Source organism: Tenrec ecaudatus, chromosome 14 (genome assembly GCF_050624435.1).
Source record: "Tenrec ecaudatus isolate mTenEca1 chromosome 14, mTenEca1.hap1, whole genome shotgun sequence".
NCBI classification, from domain to species: domain Eukaryota; kingdom Metazoa; phylum Chordata; class Mammalia; order Afrosoricida; family Tenrecidae; genus Tenrec; species Tenrec ecaudatus.
The window spans coordinates 44108889-44131725 of record NC_134543.1 but is presented as its reverse complement, the minus strand read 5'-3'; the positions used below and the strand labels follow the sequence as shown (position 1 = coordinate 44131725).

The following is a 22837-nucleotide window of genomic DNA, read 5'->3' as shown; positions in this document are numbered from 1 at the left end:
TAAACTGTTTGCTGTCTCACTTCATCCATGTGTCTGTTGATCACCCTGGGATGGGGTAGGTGTGATTATACGCCACCTATTGCAATTGGTCCCCCCTTTCTCCCCCCTATGCTCAGGATATCGCCACCCCTATTATGATTCTAGAGAGCATTATCTGTCCTGGATTCCATGTCTTAAGAGCTCTTATCTGTGCCAGTGTACATGCTCTGGTCTAGCGAGATTTATAAGATAGAACTTGGGTCCTGGTAGTGGGGGGGCATTAAAAACCTAGAGGAATGTTGTGTGTTTCATTGGTGCTATATTGCACCCTGGCTGGCTCTTCCCATCCTGTCGACACCTCGTGATCACACAGGCTGGTGTGCTTCTTCCTTCTGGGCTTTACTGCTTCTCAGCTAGATGGCTACTTGGTTATCTTCAAACAAGAAGTAATTTCCTAATATAAAAGTACCCCTATGAAACTCCTCAGGAGTTGCTAATGATAAATTGTGTATGATTGAGAAGAAACAATATATTTATTTGAGAGGTCTTTAATATGTTGTCAGGAAAAAAAAAATAGAGAGACGTTCTGTTCCTGTAAAGATTCACAACCTCCAAACCCCAAAGGAGCCTTTCTGCTCTGCCCTGCAGGGTTAGTATGAGTTGGAATCAACCCAATGGCAGTGGCTTTGTTGTTGGTGGTGGTATTTTGTTTTGTTTTGTAATATGCCACATTTGTGATTTTTAAAACATTGCTTTTTCAAAATAAATTTGGACTATTTATAAATTGGAAATACATTGGATAGTTACAAAATTACATGATGTATATACACTCTTATTAGCATGGTTCAATTACAAAGACCAGTCATTTGTGAAAATTGGCATTATTCGAAAAAGGAGAATGAGCACATCATATCATATCATGTAATGGAGGCAGACCACATTGTTACATAACTGTCGAGTTCCATTATTATATAAATTCCAAGCCATCGAGAATCATGGCCCAGCCTAATTGACACACAGTCTTAATCTTCACAGCCAGTATTACTCTCTACTTACAATTAGCTATTTATTACTGCTAGATATCAATAGCTCGTGTGCAATAGTAATGGATAGTGTATAGTTTTTTCCTATATGCCAGATAACAAATATGCATGGCTATACTCCCCGAAAGGAAAAAAAAAAGCTCGATAGATGAAACTTTCATAGTACACATTTTCCCTACTAAGCAAGCATTGAGCAACTAACTCAGTCTGAGTTAGTGCACTCAGTGAGTCACCTGGGAAGGTTCCCTCTGGTCACAGTGAATTTTTTCATAAAAGCAGTTTCCCTTGGACTTTGTTTCTCTGATGGCTGATTTAAGAGAATAGTGATCAGCTGTGAGATTAGGTTTCCCGCTCAGGCAAACGCCGCAGAAACTGGTATGATGGTGAACACAGCTTACAAGGACAGCGCTACGGGAAAACTCAAGTTTACAAATGGCTTTTTCATTTCAAAAAAAGGTAAAACGTTGATTGATGACAAACTTCGTTCTGGACATCCATCATTTCCCAAACAGATGAAAATGTCTGTACTCATGCTCAAAGACCGACGATGGACCATTGAAGAGATGGGGAAGTTATCTGGACAATCTGGGAGCTCAGTTCAGCGAATTTTAATGAAGATTTGGGAATGGGAACGGATGCTGCAAAATGTGTGCCTCACGTTCCGACTGACCAGCAACAACAGCATTGACTGGAAACATGCCTGTTTTGAAAGAACAGCTCCGAAGCAACCCAGATTTCCCCCCAAGGTCATTACTGGCGATGAGACGTGGTGCTGTTCTTACGACCCTTAAAGCAAGCATCAATAGGGCCAGTGCAAGATGCCATTGCCACTTGCTCCACAATGCGCTTCAAGTGAAACCAGAGACCAAGATGCTCATTTCTTTTGTGATGTGAGGGGCATAGTGCATTTGGAGTTCAGTCCACCAGGTCAGACTGTTAATCAAGCTTTCTATTCAGAGGTTCTGAAAAGATTGCATAATAGTGTATGACCGAAAAAGAAAAAAGCCTGATTTGTGGCAGTTGGGACTGGTTTTGCCACCACGACAACGCACCTGTTTATGCAGCCATCTCAGTGCACCAGTGTTGGGCAAAGAACAGCATGCCTCTCTTGCCCCATGCACCTGACCTGACCTGACCTGGCTCTGTGCAACTTCTTTTTGTTTCCGGGAATGAAGAGGGACAGGAAAGGACAGCAATTGGATGACATAGAAGAGGTGAAGAAAGAAAACGAGGGAGGTGCTGTCAGCCATCCAAACCGATGAGTTGGAAAATGTTTCCAAGAATGGAATCGCAGATCTGACAGTTGTATTAAGTTTAATTAAGAGTACTTTGAATGTGCTAAGGCTGTTTTGTAAAAAAAAAATAAAAATGTAAATACATAGATTTTGGGGGAGAAAATCCAGGTTTTGGGGAGTGGGGGGGTTCCCCTTGTACAATAAGTGAAGAGTCGGTATGTAGTATCAAATTGAATTTTTATACTTAAGTGTCCGTCTGTAACAAGTACAGTTCAGATAGCATGGTTTTGAAGATTAATGGTCTGGTTTTTTACAGTGATGATTTAGAACTGAAAAATAGTACAATAGATGCTATTTAATTTAAGCATTCTACTACATCAGTGGTTCTCAACCTTCCTAATGCTGCAACCGACCCTTTAATACAATTCCTCATGTTTTGGTGAACCCCCAACCAAAAAATTATTTTCGTTGCTACTTTATAAGTGTAATTTTGCTACTGTTATGAATCAGGCGACCCCTATGAAAGGGTCGTTCAACCCCCAAAGGGGTTGCGACCCACAGGTTGAGAACTGCAGTACTAGATACTTTAAATACAAGGGTTTTCAAAAATCATGGAAAAGTGGAATTAAAAAATAATGGCATATACTTATGTGGCCTTTATAATAAATTTTCAAGGTAGATGATATTATCCTAAGTTTTACAAAGAAGAGACCTAAAGAAAGTACCTATATACTCATGTATAAACCGAGTTTTTCAGCACATTTTTAATGCAGTGTTTGAGGTACAATTAGGTACCTCGGCTGATATTTGGGTCAGCTGACACTCGAGTATATACGGTAAATGCCTAAAAAGGGATGATGGCAACATGTACAAATATGCTTGATACAACTGATGTATGGATTGTTTTAAGAGCTGCAAGAGCCCCCAATAAAATGATCTTTTAATAAAAAAGAAGAAGAGACCAATGCTCAGAGAGCTAGGGTAGCCTTTACTTCATGATCAAGCCCAGATTTAAAACTTACTCTGCCAAATTCAAGTCTTTATTCTTTCTGATGTGATTTATTTTATACTCAAAATATGACTGAGGAGAAACTCCTCAAAATAGAGTCAGCCATAATGGTGTGAGTGGTGTAAAGCTTTCAGGACCTGCATGCTGATGGAGCAGGACTCAAAATAAGAAGAAACAGTTGTAACATCCATTTATAATCAGAATATGGAATGTACAAAGTATGAATCTAGGAAAATGGAGAAATGGGATATGAAGATCGTTGTCCTAAGCATTAATGAGCTGAAGTGAGCATGTATTTGGCTGTTTGGGGTTAGACAATTGTGGTTGACGATGCCAGGAATGACAATTCAAGAAGAATGGTATTGCATTCATTGCCTACAAGAACATTTCAAGGTCTTTCTTGAAATACAATGCTGTCTGTGATAGGATAATACATAAAACCCACACGAGGATCAAGTTAATGTGAATATTATTCAAATTTATAAACCACTGCTAAAGCTAGCGATGAAGAGTCTGAGTAATTCTGCTAGTTTCTTTAGTCTGAAATTGATCAAACCTGAGAACAAAATCCATTGGTTATTATTGGCGATTGAAATGTGAAAGTTGGAAACAGAGGAAGGGACAGTCGTTGGACTATCAAAATGAAGCTAGAGATAGAAATGAAGCTAGAGATTTCATGATAGAATTTTACAAGACCAAGGACTTCATTGTAAATACTTTTTGGCCACAACATAACTGGGAACTGTAAACATGGACCTCCCCAGACAGGATACAGAGGAAGCAAATGGACTACCATCTATCAGAAGAGATGATTGAGAAGCTCAATATTAGTAGCCAAAACAAGGCTAGGGGCCAACTGTGGAATAGACCATCTATTGCTCATTTATAAGTTCAGGTTGAAGTTGAAGAAAACTACAGCAAGTCAATGAGAACCAAAAAATGACTTTGAGTATATCTCACCTGACTGAATTTTGAGAACATCTCAGGAACAGATTCGACACAGTGAACTCTAATGACAAGACCTGATGAGCGGTGGAATCACATCAAGAAATTCATATATGAGGACAGCGAAAGTTCATTAAAAAGAGAAGAATGTCTTAAGTTGTTAGAAAAGACTGTGAAACTTACCCTTGAATCTAGAGTAGCTAACATAAATGAAAGAAATGATAATGTAAAAAAGCTTGATAGAAATTTTCAAAGGGCAATTTGAGAAGGCAAAGTATTATAATGAAATGTGTAGAGACCTGGAGTTAGGAAAGTAAAGCATTATAGTTAAGTGCTAAAGATGTGGATTTAGAAAGCCAGAAAGGAAATATCTCAAGCTGAAAGAACTGAAGAAAATATTCGAGCCTTGAGTTGCCATATTGAAGGATTCTATGGGAAAATGTGGATCTTGTCAGAAGCACCAAAAGATGATAGGTGCAACACAGAGTCACCATACCAAAAAGACATGTCCAACTTCCAACCATTTCAAGAAGTAGCAGATGATCAAGAACCAATGATCCTGAAGGAAGAAGTCCAAGCTTCACTGAAGGCATTAGCCTAAAACAAGGCTCCAGGAATTGGCAGACTACCAACTGAAATGTTTCATCAAGCTGATGAATCACTGGAAGCACTCACTCATCTATGCCAAGAAATTTGAAAGATAGCTACCTGACCGACCTCCTAGAAGAGAATTCGTATTTGTTCCCATTGAAAGAAAGGTGATCCAAAAGAATGTGGAAATGGAAAAGCAATATAATTAATATTGCATGCAAGTAAAATTTTGCTGAAGTTCTTTCAACAAGTTTCAGCAGTACAGGGAGCTGCCAGAAATTCAACCTGGATTCAGAAGAGAAGATTGCATGAGAGATGTCATTGCTGATGTCAGATGGATCTTGAAAGCAGAAAATACCAGAAAGATATTTACTTGTGTTTTTATTGACTAGGTGAAGGCATTTGAATTATGGAGTATAATAAACTATGAATAGTATTGAGAAGAGTGGGAATTCCTGAACACTTGATTGTGCTCATACAGAACCTGTGTATGGACCAGGAGGCAGGCGTAGGAACAGGGCGAGAGAGTACTGCAAGGTTTAAAATCAGGTAAAACGTGTCAGGGTTGTATCCTGTCACCATACTTATTTAATATGTATGTTGAGCAAATAAAATCAGAGCAGATGAACCTTATGAAAAAGAACACAGCATCAAGATTGGAGGAAGCCTTGTTAATAACCTGTGATAAGCAGACATGACACAATTAGGCTTGCTGAAAAGGGAGGATTTGCAAGGCTTGATGAAGATCAAGGACTGCAGTTATTCACGTGAGCTACATGAATCCTCACAGCCGGGCCAATATGACATCATGATAAACAAAGAAGATGTCAAAGTTGTGAAGGATTTCCTTTTGAGTGAACTCACAGCCAATGTTCATGAAGCATGAGCCCGGAAATCAGATCACTTACTGCATAGGAATAATTGCTGCGCAAGGCTGTTGAAGGAAGAATGGCGCTTTGAGGACTAAGATGCACCTGACCCTAGCCATGGTTTTCAATCCGTTAATATGCCTGGAACTTGGATAATGAATGGGGAAGAGTAAAAATGAATCACCGTGTTCGAATTATGCTGCTTGAGAAGAACATTGACTGTCAGAAGAACCAACAAGCCTGCCTGGGAAGAAGTACAGCCAGAAAGCGCCCTAGAAGCAAGGATGGTGAGATTTCATCTCATGTACTTTGGACATGTTGTTAGGAGAGACCATTCTTAGGAGCAGGACCTCATTCTTGGCAAAATTGAAAGTCAGCGACAAAGAGGCAGACCGACAAGGAGAGGGACTACCACAGGGACTGCCACCATCGGCTCAAGCATAACGATTGTGAGGATGGGGCATAGGCTTGTGACGGGTTGGAACCAACTCAACAACACATAACAACAACAGACATTATGAGAATTGAAGAGGATGAGACTCTGGCTTGTTTACTTTGATTCCATCAGAGATCATTTTTTTCAAAAGGACATCGTGTTTAATAAAGAGTCAACAAAAATAGAGGAAGGAAACCCCCAATGGGATGGATTAACACAATAGGCACAACAGTGGATTCGAACATACCAACATCGAACAACCTTTGCTGTTGTACATCAGGCTGCAGTGAGTCAGGCCTACTTGGTGGCAACTGCCACCCCACTCAGCAACGTACTGTGAAAAGAGAGCCCTACTGCTCATTTTCATGACATTCCCTGAGATTACCAGAATGCCCCGACATTCACTCAGGCACAAATGGGAATCTGAATTTTAAAGAGAAACCCAACAAGACAATTTGGTGTGTTTGAGTAGCATGGTTTCTAAATCTCATTGGCAGAAAAGTATAAATGCCACAGATGCTTAATAGTTTTTCAAATTCTCCATTTAACACGGATACAGTTGAGACCATTGAGGTGTTGTGTTTTCCTTTTTTCTTTTTACCGGAGGATAATGAAGTGTGGCCTCTTTCAGTTCTATGGCATTTGTGTTGTCTTCCTGAGACGCTGGTATTAGCTGTGCTGTTTTAACGCCACCTGCTGGTCAGCTCATCTGTGGCCAGTCCGCAGCTTTTTGGGAAGTAAGCAAATAATGCTCTGGAAGAGTACAGGAAATTCTCAAGGAGGGATCTTTTCCTCAAGTACTTCTGACAAAGTTTACTGGCGACATCATTTTTAAGAAAAATAATTTCTTTTTATTAATCACTTCTGTTGAACTATAGGATCTCTGAGAACAATACATAGATATGGTTACTTAAATGTTTTCTCAATTTTAAGATTTAATGGAGAGCATTTGTACCTATATATTTATACTCTCATTTTTGGACCCATTAATGAAATCACATCATTTTCAGGATTAAAAAAATTCAGATTATATGTGCACTGTTTTGAATGGGGTTAAAATTAGTGGCATTTGGACATTTAGTAGGCTAGTAAGGCACATTTAATAGAATAACCAGTTGCTATCCATAACTACAACCATGTTTAAAATAAAAAATCTCTTTGGCTGAAAGGCAACCTTTATTTCCTCCCATAGTACATCTGTTTGTTTAGGGTTGGCTGCTGACTAATCCTTTAAGAAGTTGCTAAACCTCCCCAAGTACTGAAAACCTAATTCTGTTTTCAAACCAGCTGTAAGTAATCCTGCCTTTATACATGCATTTTAAGTGTTTAACAAAAAGGATAATTATGTCTGTAAACTTATGATTTTTTAGACTTGACTTCTAATTAAGTCTCTGTCTTTTGATTAAAGTTGTTGTATACTTGTTTAATGACAAATTATGAAGCATTTTCAGAGTGCTGGGAGGGGGCAGTTCCTAGAAGCCCTTGGTTTGTGGGACAAGAGATTGCCTTTTTGTTGTTGCTCTTTGGTGCAGGAATACTGTCCTAGAGACTTACTATAACTAAAAACAAACCCTAAGCTCCGCGCCACCAAGTTGCTGTCTTCTCATCGTGACCCTGTAGGACAGGGTAGATCTGCCCGTGAGTTTCTGCGGGTGTAGAAAGTCTTGTCTTTCTCCTGCAGAGCGGCTTGTGGATCACAACCCAGTGCATGCCTACTACACCACCAGGGCTCCCTGAGATATACTACAGGGGGAACATTTTTCTCCCCAAACTACAATGATAGCTGTAGATGTGTGAATTCATAGCAGTAGACGGCAGTTCTATTCTGAACAGTTCTACTCACGAGCTACTCTGAGGAAACATGAATTAATCACATCAGCCACCCAGCTACAGCCCTGAAATGAAACACAAGTAAAAATACATCTCCAGGTGAAATGATAATTATTATCATAAAAGCGTTATAGTCTTGAAAATTCACAAGGCCTATTCTGCTCAGCCCAATAGAATCTCTATGGGTTCTACATAATTGGCTGGATGGCAGTGGGGTCATATAAATTCTTTATTCTCCTATAATCCAATTATTAAACTCAACATCTAGAAGAAGTTTGTTGTGTAAAGACTGATTGAAGTAAATAAGTAAGTAGATAAGTGAAATGAAATTCTGGGACTGGTCCTTTGGGTTGATTTTTCTCCCTTTTATTTCTCTCGATTGATTCCTGCTTCATTTTGCCCTTGTGTTTTCTCGGAGCGTACTAGTTAATGGTGCAGATTTCTTAAAGTGGACTGGCCACTTCTACCTTCCCTAGCTGCGTTGTCTCGGGCAAGACTTAATGCTTCCTGCCTTGATTTCTTCATCTCTAAAATAAAGTCATATCTGGCACCCATGTGTTTGTTGTGGAAATTACATAAAGAAATGCATGTAAACCACTTAGCTGCCAAGTGTGTGGTCAGAACCCAAAACGCTATCCGTGTTCACTGCTTTTTGGTTCTGCGTCTACAGAGCCCCTGCCTCTCTGCTGTTTACAGCTTCTCTCCCCACAACGCTCATGCTGCCAACACACACTTCTCTTGTTGACCAGGAAAACCTGTATTCATCCCTTACAACTTTATTACCTGATCACATCGTACTCTGATTTTGTCATGTTTTGTGTGGGAGTTGTTTTTCCACATGGGTTTAAGAGAATACTTCTAAATTTTGTGTTTTGATTAGATTGACAAATTTTTAAATTCCCTTCCCAGGGCAGTTCTATTAGTAAGGTTTACAGTGAAGGAGAGAGGGATACACGTAATCAGTTAGTGTGAGGAAACAGAATATTTTGTAATGGTTGGATAGCTGTCGTCAAGGTCTGTCGTGCAGAACCAAGATTGGCTTTGGTGATGTGGAAGCCAGGCCCATCATGGCTCCTAGAGATAACCCTGTTACAGCAATTGATTTAGAGTACAACATGATGGGTCTTCTTTTAACCGTCTTTGTTTTGTGTCAATGTCATAAAAATCATTGATAAATTCTTGTTTATGACCTGTGTCTAACATTTCCTTATGCCATTCATGGAAGTCATGAGACTAAAAAAGATGTAACAGGTAGCTCTTTGGCCCAGTGGACATTTTGCTTAAAAACATTGGCAGTTTGAGCTTTATGGTGGTGTAATTCCACGTTGGGCTATTAACCACAAGGGCAGCAGTTTGAAGCCACCAGCCACTCCACTAGAGAAAGATGAGGCTTTCTTTCCCTATAAAGATGTATGGTCTTGGAAATCCACAGAGACAGTTCTACTTCGTCCTATTGGGTTGCTATGAGTTGAAATAGACCTGATAGTAGTGAATTTGATTTGGGGGCATTGGTGTCTTCAAGGAGTCTTGATAGGACTGCCAATGAATGGCAAGGTTGGCAGTTCAAACTCACCAACCACTGTGCAGGAGAGAGATGTCTGGCCATTTACAAAGCCTCAGAAACCTGGCAGAGGGTTTCTCCATGATGTGCTGGAATCGACTGGATAGTAGTAGGTTCGGTTTTCTTTTTTTATTGATGGATTTAAAACATTTCCAGTTTATTTTATTGAACTGGTTTTCTTTTTCTGTGAACCTAATTAAGGTATGTTTCCCAGCAGCGCATACTTGGTGATTTTATTTGTTTGTTTCCTTTCTGTGTATTTAACATGCTAAGGCAGCCGTTTTGCACAAAGTCTACTTTTAGTTAATAAAACTAACATTCTCTACTTCACTTGTTTAATGTTTGTTTTTCCCTTAGAGTTAGCTGTACTTTTTGTAATTCTTAAGATATAAACAAGAATTCTCTAAGAAGAAAGCAACATTTTACACATTTTATTGTATTTGTATTTTATATGCTGGCTTTTTTGTGTTTGTTTGTTTGAGAGTGAGAGAAACATGTTTGGTGAGTGCACATTTCTAGCAATGCACATGATACTACAGCTTGAAAACTAGTGAAACAGGACTCTCATTTGAAAACCAAAGAGTTAAGGCTACAACAGAGGATAAAAGTGATCAAATGCTTTGCTGGGGGCTAATAGAAATTCTGGGAAGGATGACAGATTGCATATTAGAAAGAAATAGGATCTTATATTCATTGAAGCTTTTTACAACTAAAGATCCAAAAGAAATAATAGAAAATTACTGAGAGATAAATCTCAGAAACTTTAGAAATACATATGGTGTTGGATTAATCCAAGCAAGAAAGACTGATGGACAGATAAAAATTTCATTGTGTAGGAAGTCTGCATTCCTTGTTGCAAAGTTCTTTAGCCTTTTTTCTCCTTTGCAGGATGTATTGAAGTAGCTCGAGGCCAGTTTCAGAAAATTCAATTCATGATTGTCATCGTCACACCATATGCGTGTAGTTCTTTGGAATGGGAAAAGCGTTACAAACAAAGACTTCAGATCTTGAGTGGAGAAGGGCAAGCCAACCATCCCTTCTGTTCTGTGCCAAATGAGTAACGTGTTTCCTTATGAGAATATACACAATAGAGAATACCTTCTCACGTGTCAATTATAATGCTCCCAAACGAAAAGAGACTTTGAAGAAATGTCTCAATGAGTTTTAGTCAGTAGCGGCACGTTCACTGTGGAGGAAGAAATAACGGTCATAAACTAAATACACACACATTCACATTTTTCACTACAGAGAATGATATCAACTTAACTGTTTTATAGCAGTGAGGTTTGAGGACGCTTTACTTAGTTACAACTGAAAAACCAAACTCGTGCCATCTCGTCAATTCAGATTTATAGTGACCCTGTAACGCAGGGGAGAACGGCCCTGGGGGGGTTTCTGACGCGGACGCTTTGGAGAGGAGACAGTCTCCTCGTATCTGACTAAGAAAATGGAGTGTCTGTGGAGGAGCGTTGTGGTCTGTCTTCATACAAATTCGCCTGGAAACTATAATCCTTCCCCTTGACTCCTCGCACTATTTTAGTTGTATATTCTATATTGTTTGTCTCAACAGTGGTGTGTTTGTTTTATTTTAAAATAAAACCACAATACAGTATAGATTTGCTCTTCATAAAATTTCATTTTTAAACACATAAAATTAAGCTTCTTAAAGCATTTTAAACCCTGGAAATATACTTGTCACACTACCTGAAAATCCAAAAATGTGTTGCTGCTTGTTTTTCTTTTGAAAAAGTTTAAAGTTTCTAAATGGCACCCATCCCATGTGACGCATCCTGCTGGGAGTGGTAGAGATTGCAGAGAGCACCCCTTTGTCCCCAGTGGAACGCGGTCACAGTTACGGTCACGGAAGCATTGTGCTGAGCCTGGAGAAGCTGGGCTCCTGACAAATACATTGGTTAAGACATTCAGATTCTTCTAAAACCATTTTAGTCTTTGAATCAACTCCCCCCCCCCTAGATTTTTGCCACTCAGACTTGGTGTTCTTAATTTTCTAGGTCCAAGGAGAAAACATAACGTTGCATGAAATAGATGTAAGCAATTAGGTTGATGTACACACAGAGAACACGATTAATTCTCCATAGCATTTTCATACTACCGTTTCTCTTTTGACTCAATATCTGGGTGGTGAGGGAGAGACTCTTGCTTCTTAAACTTACTCCAGGTCATCGGAGTTTTTGTTTACTAACACATTTAAGTTCAAACTCAAGTGTGTATATATAAATGGCCTCTGTATTATGTAACTAAACTAAAATAGTTCCTACCATCTTAGAGAAGGCTCCTACAATTTTCTTTTTCGTAGCTACGTTGGAAATAGGATCATCATTAAAATGCTACCAATGCTTTTATTATTTGGGTCTCGTCATTATAATGTGAGAAATAACGCTAGCCTCAGGGCCAGATGAGCCATGTTAATAAAATAAAAGCTAGCATTTTTAACTCTGTTTAATAAGCTTAATGTTTCCATTAACTCCTCTCATCTGTTTTAGAGGGTAATTTAGAATGTAGTTCCTCAGAGGGCTTGTTTCTGCCTCACAATGGGGTTCATCGCCTGTGGGCGGAGCAGAGAGGAAGAGAAAGCGAGTGGGAGGGAGCCCGGCATCAGGGGAGCTTTGTCTCCAGTAAGAAGGAACGAATCAAAACTCTTAGCTCTACTTATTGAACCTCTCTGTCAGCTGCTCCAAAACTAACCCCAGTGTCTTGCACAGAGGTAAGAACCTATGAGAGCTTTAGCTTCCAACCGAATTTTATAAACGACCTGTAGTGATGACCCGCCCTCTTTCCTAGATAGTTTGCTCTGGGCTTGCAATGTAAATAAAAATGTTAATGAACTTCTCCACAATGCTTCTCCACAGAGAATAAGTTAATTTTCCACATGCTATCATGAACCTTAATGGACATCTATGTTTGTGGATAGATTATTCTGTACATGGAAAAAATAGAGTTCTAATAGGAGCTTTTTTTTTTTCCCCAGCTATGTCATCTTATCTTTTAATTATTAAAACTGAACTTCCTGCAGCTATTTCAGAATTTTTACCTGGAGACTACAGCGGGTAAGAAAAAAATGTTTCACTCTGTCCATTCATTTCTGAATACAAGAAATATTTCTTGCACGCTACTGAAAAGCAAGGAGTCCTGATGGCATCGTAGCTTATCCGTTGAGCTGTCAGCGGCAAGGTTGGCGGTGCACATCGACTCACTGTTCCAGGGGGAAGATGAAGCTTTTCTCATCTGTCAAGATTTACAGCCTCAGCAACCCACCGGGCAGAGTCCGCTAGGAACTCCATGAGTTGGCATCGATTCTGTGGTAGTGAGTTTGACTTGGTTTGGGTTTGGGTAGGGAGAAGCAAAACAAATATAGTCCCTGCCCTCCAGACACTTAACAATCAGGGCGATAGTGAAAAAGGAGGAGACAGTTGGCAGCCATTTATTGATTACCCATCATGCTGGGAATGATCAGAAACCAGACCGAGTCCTTGTGCGCTCCTCGTGGGTGGGGGAGGCACCAAGATGGAAGAGGAGAAGGGTTTGAGATGGTTCTGGAAAAGGAGTAAAGGAGAAGTTCCTGAGGATGTGGAATATTGGAACTAAGGAAAGGCTGGAAGCGCTGACAATAAAGATCTTAAACAAAGGAGGGGAGTGTATAATGCTGTTTCACTTCTCGGCAAATCATATGGTAAAAAATGTGACAGAAAACCAAATGAGTGTGAGATCGCTATTAGAAAGCTTGGTAAAGAGAATAAGTGATTTGTAGGGATTAAATTGTTTCATTTCCTATTTTAAAAACAGTATTAAAAACACTAAACCACATCCACCTATTGATATTTATCACTGTAAAGGGGGAAAGGAAACAGATTGATTAGGCCTTTCTTTTACTATGTAGAACAAGAAATTTTGAGAACTTGAGAAGACAGAATTAATCCTTTCAATTTTCATCAAGGTATCATTTCACATAGCTCTTAAGCCACAAAAGAAAACTGGGCAGAGTGATAGATTTTAATATTTCGTTGCTTTGCTCCATAATTGAACTTGTTCTGGAATGTGGGCCAAGCTTTCGAAATTTCGGTTTAGTTTTTACAACGTGGCTTCTATTGCAACATTCCACGTCGGCAACTGCAGATACGTAGTTGTGAGGCAAGCATGCCGTCCTTTCCATCTGCCTCAGATGCACGACATGATGGTTCAGAGACCGGAGACCGGAGTCCTTAGAGATTTTTCATCAGGAGAAGAAATTGTCTTTCATTTTCATAGTCGATACAACTTCCCTGTGTTATCTATAGCTTTGTCTGGTTTCATTTTAAATTTATGCTCTTAATTTGATAGATGATTGTTTCAATAAATAGCTATGTGAAAATCACTTTTGTGTTTTCTGTAAAAATATGGAGGACAACCAGCAGTCCTAAAAAACTTTCATGAGAAATTGTGTTTTTTTTTAATAATTTAAGGATAGGAAAAGGTGAATTTCCCTTGAGGAATTAAGGGCAATAGGAGGTAGAACAAAGAATGCCTTACTGAGAGTTGTGATTTCTAGTTTATCTGCTTCATATTCAACAATCTCAGAAAGTTCACTTTTCCTCTGTTAACCTTATAACTTAGAGGCTCTACACTTCTCTACCTGGGATACCAGGGGTACCCACATTGTCTTTTTGACAAGAGGGGAGATGATCAAAGAAGATGTACGAACACATGGTTTTGTAAGCTGATAGCACAATGTAAACGTAGAGAAAAATTTCCAGTACCGCTACTACTAAAATTGGTGTTCATTTCCCTTTTTGCTCTGACTACCAGGAAGCTTAGAGCCAAGTTTAAATACATCACATGAACTGTCATCATAATCGTTGTCATGTGTACTTTTCTCTTTGTCCTGAATTTGGTGGTTTCTGTTTAAATTTTTTATGTGCTGTGTCTTATGGAAAGAGATGGGATATAAGCACACATGAAATTTTAGAAATAATTACAGTGGTAAGTATTTGCCAGAACTGATGTTTAAATGAAGGGCTTCTTTAATACAGTACTTCTACCTGAGCTTCCTTTTAAATCCATAACCGTTTATATCATTGAGTGTTCGTGTTCGGGTCTTGGGAGAGGTGACCCTGGTTTGTTGTTATGAGTCAGAATCCACTTGATAGCAATGGGTCCACCAAAAATTGCCTCATATGTACTCATGTTAGTAGAACTACTGTGCCAGTTTGCATGATCTGTTAGGTTGTTTACAACTGCATGTGTTTTTAACAACCATATCTTGTTTCAAATGTAATGATTATTTCCTCACTTTGGATTTTAAAGTTTTAAAAAAACATTTGTCAATGACTAATCATACAACTTGGTTACAATGCAGGTAAATTGCCAGTTTTTATAGCTTAATATTGTAAAATAATGAAGAAACAAATGTTGTGGTAATTAAATAAATAGGGTATATTTGTTCTTGGTAGAATTACGTAACAATTTTTTTCTTGAAGGTCAAAGTGACACCGATATGCTTTCACGTCAGCATCTGAGTTACAGTGAATTTTGCAGCTGAGACCTTTGGAAGGGGCTTGTTTTCCAGGCTCTCTATGGCACTTGAACGTTCAGATTAGACTTTCACAAGTTGCTATTAGAAATCAGGCTGTAATACTTCCATTGAACTTATATATAGCTGCATCTAAATTTCTCATAGAATAACTTTTAAATCTGTGGCTATTAAAAGTTGGAAGCTCTCTGTTAACATTTAATGATCTTGTCAGGGGAATATGATTGACACAATTAAGTTGTCTTGCATTTGAGTTACATAATTGATATGGGATGTGAGTAAGATCCTAATTCAGAACATATGATCCTCTTGTCCCATTCCATTCGAGAATGAAATTAAAGCAACTTACGAATCAAATCTGGTTTTCATTAAAATATGGAAAAAACCATCTGCATGCCAAAGCATTTTCAATACAGCTCAGGGTTTCTACTCTGCACTGCATACCTGGAGCGCTTTATCACATAGGATTAAATCCACTGAGCAAGTGGGTTTTCTAGGAAGCGTACAGCTGTTTAATTGTCTGGCTCAGAGAGAATGTGTATTTAGATCATGGTTGGAGAACAGGAGTTCTGCTAGATAATGAAGACTGGGGAAATATGTCGTTAGTACATCCTTCTAAAGTCTGGGCTTTTAAAATTTAATAAATGCTTTTTGAGATTGAGTTTTACTGATTTGCATTTCACGCTGGGGTTTTTGTTTGTGAGTTTAATCATTTCTGTTCTTTGGACATGATCCATTGCCAAACACAATTCAGGTGGGTGTGACCAGCACGTGATTCCTAAACTCACTTTACTGCGCATGACTGGATTGCCTCTATGGTTCAGAACAGTCAAGAAAAGCACTGTCTTTCTAATTGGCTTGATTAACACAAATTTTAAAGGATAAGAAATAATTAATTACCAGTAGACAAATCAGGATAGAGACGTTGTTTGCCAGAAACGTGTGTTATGGTAGGGATTTAAAGCCCCCCTGTGAAGAGTGTAAAGTTCAATCCTGAAAGATGGAGGCATTATCTGAAAGTGCCCTCACCTGCGAGCGAGTAGAGTGCGTCATGTCACTCAGCTCGGCCTGCCCGGGCTGATTTTACCCATGTGGGAAATGCCACTGAGAACCCCGAGAGCTCTGAGCGGTAAGGCCCGTCTTGCTTGAAGCCCGTGGCTGCTGGGAGGGGACAGTTCTCCCCAGGCCAGTCTGCGCTTTGGGCAGTTAGGCGGCCTCCACAGACATGAATGAACTGTTCTCTGAAATAGGATAGAGAAACAGTTCAGGATTTTGAAAAATGTCTCATTCTGATACCAAGTACAGAAGTGTCTTTGCGCCTCGGGGCCAGTGTGCTACTTTGGCAGCTCAGTCTCCTGCGGCCCAGCTCACCGATGGAATGGCTCGGGTGCCCCTTGGAGCACTTTCCGCCTCCTGGCACCGCGGCTGTCTGGGCCTGACGCTGGGCCCCAGAAGGAAGGCGAGCCCCAGGCTCTCTGCCAGCTTCAGAAACACAGTTGCCAGGACTTCCTCAGTGAGGGACATTTTGACGTTCCCATTTTGATTTTTATTCAAGAGTGACTGGAAGGTCACATTGAGTATCACTTTATGTTTTTAACGTGTGTACTCTCAGGGCCTTGCACATACCAGAAGTTGAGGGGTACATAGGAATCCACAGATTGCTGCTTCAGGCCCCTTCGAGCTGGAAACGCTTGTGCGAAGTTTTCCGTTTCTGACACATAGTTTCCTAAAGACGTGAATTAGAAGGAAAAATTAGGAGCAGGGTGATTTGTGCTACTGCTTATTCTGTTAAAGAGGAAGATGTCGACACCCACTAGTAACGATTACAGTTACTTTGGAGAGGACTTCCTCACTAGCCAGGGTGCAAAAGAAACAGCGAATCATAAAATGCATGTTCGAAGCCAGGGATTTCTGTGTTGAGGAAGACCTGCTTTACCATGGCAGGGGGAGAGTGTAACGGCCTGGTGGGAAAGGGTAAGAGGACACCAGTGGAATTCTGAGAACGTCGCTAAATGCCTTGGAAAAGTAGTCCCCAGTGTCCTTGTGAGGAGCCCTGGTGATGAAGGGATGTACACATTGGACTGCTAACCCCAAGCTAAGGACAGCAGTTTGAAACCACCAGCCACCCTGGGGAAGAAAGGTGAGGCTCTACTGTACAGAGTTCCAGTCTGGGAAACCCACAGGGGCAGTTGTACCTTGCCTTATCGGGTCGCTATGAGTCAGCATCGAGCTGAGGGCAGTGAGATTTTTGCTCTTTGGTTTTTTGTTTGTTCGTTTAGTCTCCTTGTGAGTCATTTGTGAAGTGAACCCAGGGGTCTGAGAGAAACGAGTGGATATAGTTCCATGGACCCCTCTCTCAGCCTGACTAGTTTAGTGTGTGCCTGTCTAGTGGTTGTCTACGCAAATGAAGAAAACAGGCTCCGTTTGCTTAAGGTGAGACTTCAATATTTTGTGGCAAACTCTTTTCCATTTTCATATGTAGCTTTGTCTTTTATGGAACAATATCGCAGTTAGCGCCAATCTCTCACACTGTCTACTTGAGCACTGGGTAAGGAATGTACAAGTAACTGGTAACCAAAATCAAAGTCTAAAAGTTTGTGACTAATATACTTTTACTTACAGATTTGTTTTGATTCTAAGTCACCCCCATAATACAAGTTCTCCCACAAACTTAAAAACAAAGTTGGTAATCCCTATGGATATTCGATGCCCCCAACTTCAATTTTAGCAAGAATTTTACTTTACTATTGAGTGTATCTACCTGATATATGTGTATGTTACCATATAAAAGGATTGTAGCTACATTACAGAAATTTAAGAAGGGTATTTTTATTATTTCCATTGATTTTCCCCCCTTGGGGCCCCCTGACTTTTTTCACATAATGAATAATATGTCATTAGTATTTTCTACTAATTTTCTATTTTTATCTTTTTTAAAAACTGTGTAACCATCCATTGATCTCTTACTGACCTAGAAATAAGAGTAAGTGAAAAGGTATTGCTGTGAGATCAAGAAACGTTTGTTAAGCTAAAAATACCAGAAGGTAAAGCTCTCCTCTATCTGTGCATATATACTTCTGAAGGCAGCGTCTGCCCCTCTCACCCGTCCTGAAACAAGAGTGCGCTCTTCAACATGCACCGTGTCGAAACAGCAGTTTTGACATCTTTATTTGTTTAGTTCGTTTTGGCATCTGAAAGGCACTCAGATTGGGTTCCTTTCCAATGTTCTTTGAGCATTGGGAACAACAACAACAAAATTTGAGAAGGGCAGGCTCAGGGCAGTAGGTAGATGGATTAAGTTAGCCGACAATAGTCCTGTAGGGAAGCTCTCTTGCTGTGGTCAAAGAAGGAGCTGGTGCATTGCTATGATGGGAGAAACCAAAACAAAACCAACCTTACCTCTATTTTCTCACCAGTGCAGTTGTCAGTTTTCTTAAAGCTTCCTCCAAATAAGCCCTTATGATCAGCCTGTATCCTTCAAGAAAATCTATCAAGAGTTCTGTTTTGGAATCCCCCAAAACAGTTGCCATTAACCTTCTGAACTGACCTCTGCCTTGAACTGAATTGGTCCAGCAGGTCGACTCAGAAGCTGCTGTTATGATTGATTTTTTTAAAGACACCCTACCATGACTAAGACAAGTGTATTATTAATAGAATTTGTCTTTAGCCATTCATGGCTCACAGAAACATGTTTAAACATGCATTGTTCGGAATAAACCTGTGCACATCTAAGCTGGAACTATAGTCGCAATACTTCTTAACTTACCCTCCGAGTTCTATGAGATTTACTGCAAAATTCACTGGATTATTATACTTGTAAAATGTTCTCATTAATGATTGTTTCAGAGTTTAAGATTGTTGTGGCTTTGTACATTTAAATTATCTCTATTTTTCATTATCTTTATTTTAATAAGCATCTTTTTATAAAAATCTTTGTTCTTGTTGCTAGTTGTTTAATTTTTATTAATATTTTGTTAAAGGGTAAAAATATTTGAAGGCCTTAATATCTCATGCCAAATTGATTTTTAGAGAGGTAACTTACACAATCTGTCCTCCCACCAACTTTTGTCATGTTTTTATGATGATGTGGGTTTTAGTTATTATTAATGTGGGAAAATCTTCATGAGATCTCCCTGAGTTAGAAAAAAGATCTGACACACTTTGGGTGTCCTGGAATTAGTTCTGAGCCAGTGGGAAAAAAAAAGAAGACGACAAGAAAAAGGTATGACAAAATAGCTTATATAGTATGATCCTATTTATGGAAATTATACACATGTGGCTTTGAGGAATTTGTATCAGAAAGAATGCCCACCTCCTCCTATCTGTGCTGAAGAGATTTCAGTGGCATTTATTTGGATTATTTTTCTGTGTTTATTAAATGATTTTTACAAAGTTATTAAAACCACTTTCAAGAAAATTGTGTTTTTGTAAGATGGAGAGAGATACCATCAATATTGTTGAGCGAATAAAACAATCATGGTATAATCCTGCTGTTGTATATACATAAGATATAGAAAACCCCTAGCCTGTTTCCCAGAGAGGTGTAAATATTGAAGAAAATAGCATCCGAGGGAGCTCTACACCCTCGATCTTCAAAGACGCTCTGCTGTTGATTCTCAATATCGACATATGGATGGAAATATTGATGTGTGTGCCTGTGTACTTCGTGGTCTTGAGAGTTGTTTTGAGGCTCATTAAATGGAAATCTGAAGTCTGCAGAGTAGGGGGCTGTATCTGAAGAGGGTCTGTCCTGGCAGTAGGACTTTGATGGGAAATCCAGCTCCTCATAGGTCTTGGACAGCCTCAGCCAGATCTCTCCAGCATCCCTTGGAGACCGTCTGCAGCTCCAAGTCGGCTCCTGAGAGAACTAGTCCCAAATTCCCACGAGGCACACTTCCGAACTCTGGGAGTCAAGATGAGACAAGCCAGATGGCTCTTAAGGCAGGAGCCTTCCTAGCGAAACAGAAGGACTCTCAGAGCTTCCTTAGGGCTGTCTGAGGGCTTCTCTGGAGACCGCGCGTCAATTGTTCTCACCAGTTTTACTCACGCCTCATCACTCCTTGCCAGCATCACCACTTACCTTGTTTTTAAAGATGTGGCCATTTGGTCATTGAAAAAAATGTTTTAAAGAGTCACATGACTTTGACCTCTTTCATGTAAATTTGCAAATCAGTCTTATAGGCTCTCACAAGAATCATTTCAAGAAAATGAAGCAGGTTTTTCCCAGTGGATGGTTGTAATGGTTATAACTTATGTGTGCTTGCCCGCATGTGCGTGTGCACACGTGTGCAATCACACATGCACAAGCACAATCCTAGGGAGTCTTGTGCCTAAACTTGAACTTTTTTTCCCTCACAGATCTTGGTATCTTGATGGACAGACACTACTCTTAATTATTTGCATGGCCATTGTGTTTCCTCTTGCGCTTCTTCCCCAAATAGGTGAGTCTTTTTAAAAGAACACATGATTTGTTGAAAGGCAAGAAAATATTTAGGGGCTCCTAAACACCATAGTGTCACATATTTAGCAGTTGTGAATCATTTTCAACTTGGCCTTATTCTAGGTAGTGCAGCCTTTGGCCCTGCCTCGTCACCTACCCTTGGTTTGCAGTAGTCTGCCCCACTAAATGAAATCTTTACAGCGGAACAGTGAAGAGCAGCCCTTCCTGACAGTGTACCATTAGTGGTCAGCCAGTTACAATTCTGCTCAACAGAGCTACAGAAATGATGTTGTTCTTCTGAGCCCTGAGCCCCAGATACCGAGCACTGTAATCGAAGACATGCCTGGGATGGATAGCTGTAGCTGTGTGTTGGGATCACTTTCCTTATAAATTGCTTTTTATTTTACTGTTATTTTACAGGCTTTCTTGGCTACACAAGTAGTTTATCATTTTTCTTTATGGTGTTCTTTGCGCTTGTGGTAAGTTTAAAACACAATGCATTGCTTATCTCCTCACTGAAACTGGTGCATTGTGTGACTGCCTCTCCCCTCCCCCCGCCCCCTAACTCTGCTGTTGGGAGGGGCATCCTACTTTATTTCGCTGTATCATTAAAAGTGCTTTTGTCTCACAGAATTCTTTTCCTTCATTCGATCTCTTTCGAAACGGCTTCGGGGGTAGCATTTCAGACACAGCATCTCGAGAGTTAAAGCTCTAGGTGCGGTACAATGTTATATCTAGCTGAGAGCATCTATGTGTGCGGGTTTAGGCGTGAGAATCCGACCTATAAAACCACCGCCATGCTGGCCATCAGCTGTAGTCTCCTGTTCCGTGAAAGCAGGAGCCCCGTGCGAAGTCGGCCACATACTGGACGGCTGCTCTCAAGTTCAGCAGTTTGAAATACCAGCCACTCCTTCGGAGAAACAGAAGGCTTTGACTCCCACAAAGAGCTACAGCCTTGGAAAGAAACGCACAGGGCCAGTCGCACGCAATCCTCTCGGGTTGCTGTGGGTGGTAATTGACTCCGTGCCCGTGAGTTTTGGGGACATAGCCATTGAGGTGGACTAATAACTAGAATGCTTCAGTTCTCCAGTTTGATCTAATTCAGCAGCGAAAATGCTCATTTAAAAGACTAATGCTATTTTTCTACATAGAGAATGTCTTGTCACTTTTTAACTAGCTCAATATCATTATAGGAAAGAATCAGATGGTTAATTTAATTTCTTCTTATGTTCACAAAACAGTTTATTATAAAGATGAAAGGGAATTTGCATTTCAGATTTCCTTTTAATTCCTCTAAAATAGGTTTTAACCTCTAGAAGTCAGTCTCTTTAGTGTGAAATTTTTCAGGGGTTAAAAAAAAACAGGAGAGAAAAGCTTCCCTTTCCTTGCATAGCATTTTACTCCACAATCAGTATTTAACTGCAACTAAACATTTTGAAATGGCCAAGAAAAAATATATATGTATCTGTACACATATATGTTCCTTTCATACACATGTTTAAACTCTCCCTTTTTATAAATGTTTCTCTATGATAGGAAACTGCCATCTGTTACAGCAAAACATTCTACCCGTAGCTAAGCCATGTGATAGTGCCAGATTTCAGAGCTGTCACAGCCATATAGAATATAGTTAACCCACGAAATAAAACCACTTCAAATTATTTAAATGTGATTGATAAAGACCTGTGTTAGACTGGGTTGACTAGAGAAACAAATCCAGGGACACTCATGTATGTGTAAGAAAGAGCTTTATATCAAAGAGTAATTGTAAATTGAGAAAACACCCCTGCCCAGGCCAGATGAAATCCATCAGTCCTATATTAGCCCATATGTCTGATATTAGTCCATAAATTCCCCTTTAGACAGCCGCACATAGTCACTCACACTAAAACCAAATGCAGGAAGATCACAGGCCGATGGGAGAAAGTCTTGTGGACCCAATGCCAGTGGAAGCAGCTTGGCGCTGGTGCAGGGTCTCCTCCACATGGCTCCTTCCAGTGCTCCCAGTATGGCTCCTCAACAGGAAGGGGAAGTGCAGGAAGTGTAAGGCTCACTTCCAGGAAGAAAGAGGATGTTCCCAGAATTCTCAGGCCACATTCACAAGGAAGCATCATGAGGCTATGACCTGATTGACAAGCTAGACTCCACCCCTTCACTCTTTTTAAAAAAATAATTCTATGGGGGCTCTTAAAATTCTTATCACAATCCATACGTATATCCATTATGGCAAGTACATTTGTAAATTTGTTGCCATCATCCTCAAAATATTTGCTTTCTACTTCAGCCCTTGGTTTCAGCTCATTTTTCCCTACCCCCCCCTCTCCCCCACCCTCATGAACCCTTAATAATTTATAATTATTTTGTCATATCTT

General features: G+C 39.9%; 1 protein-coding gene across 2 annotated transcripts in view; it reads left to right on the top strand.

Annotated features, from left to right (window-relative positions):
• Positions 1-22837, top strand: part of SLC38A6 (solute carrier family 38 member 6) — a 72069-nt gene that overhangs the window by 33929 nt on the left and 15303 nt on the right. For both annotated transcript variants that reach the window (XM_075532080.1, XM_075532081.1), the window contains exons 6-8: positions 12488-12566; positions 20384-20466; positions 20886-20944. In XM_075532080.1, coding sequence (XP_075388195.1) covers positions 12488-12566; positions 20384-20466; positions 20886-20944 — 221 coding nt within the window. The remainder of the gene's footprint in view (positions 1-12487; positions 12567-20383; positions 20467-20885; positions 20945-22837) is intronic.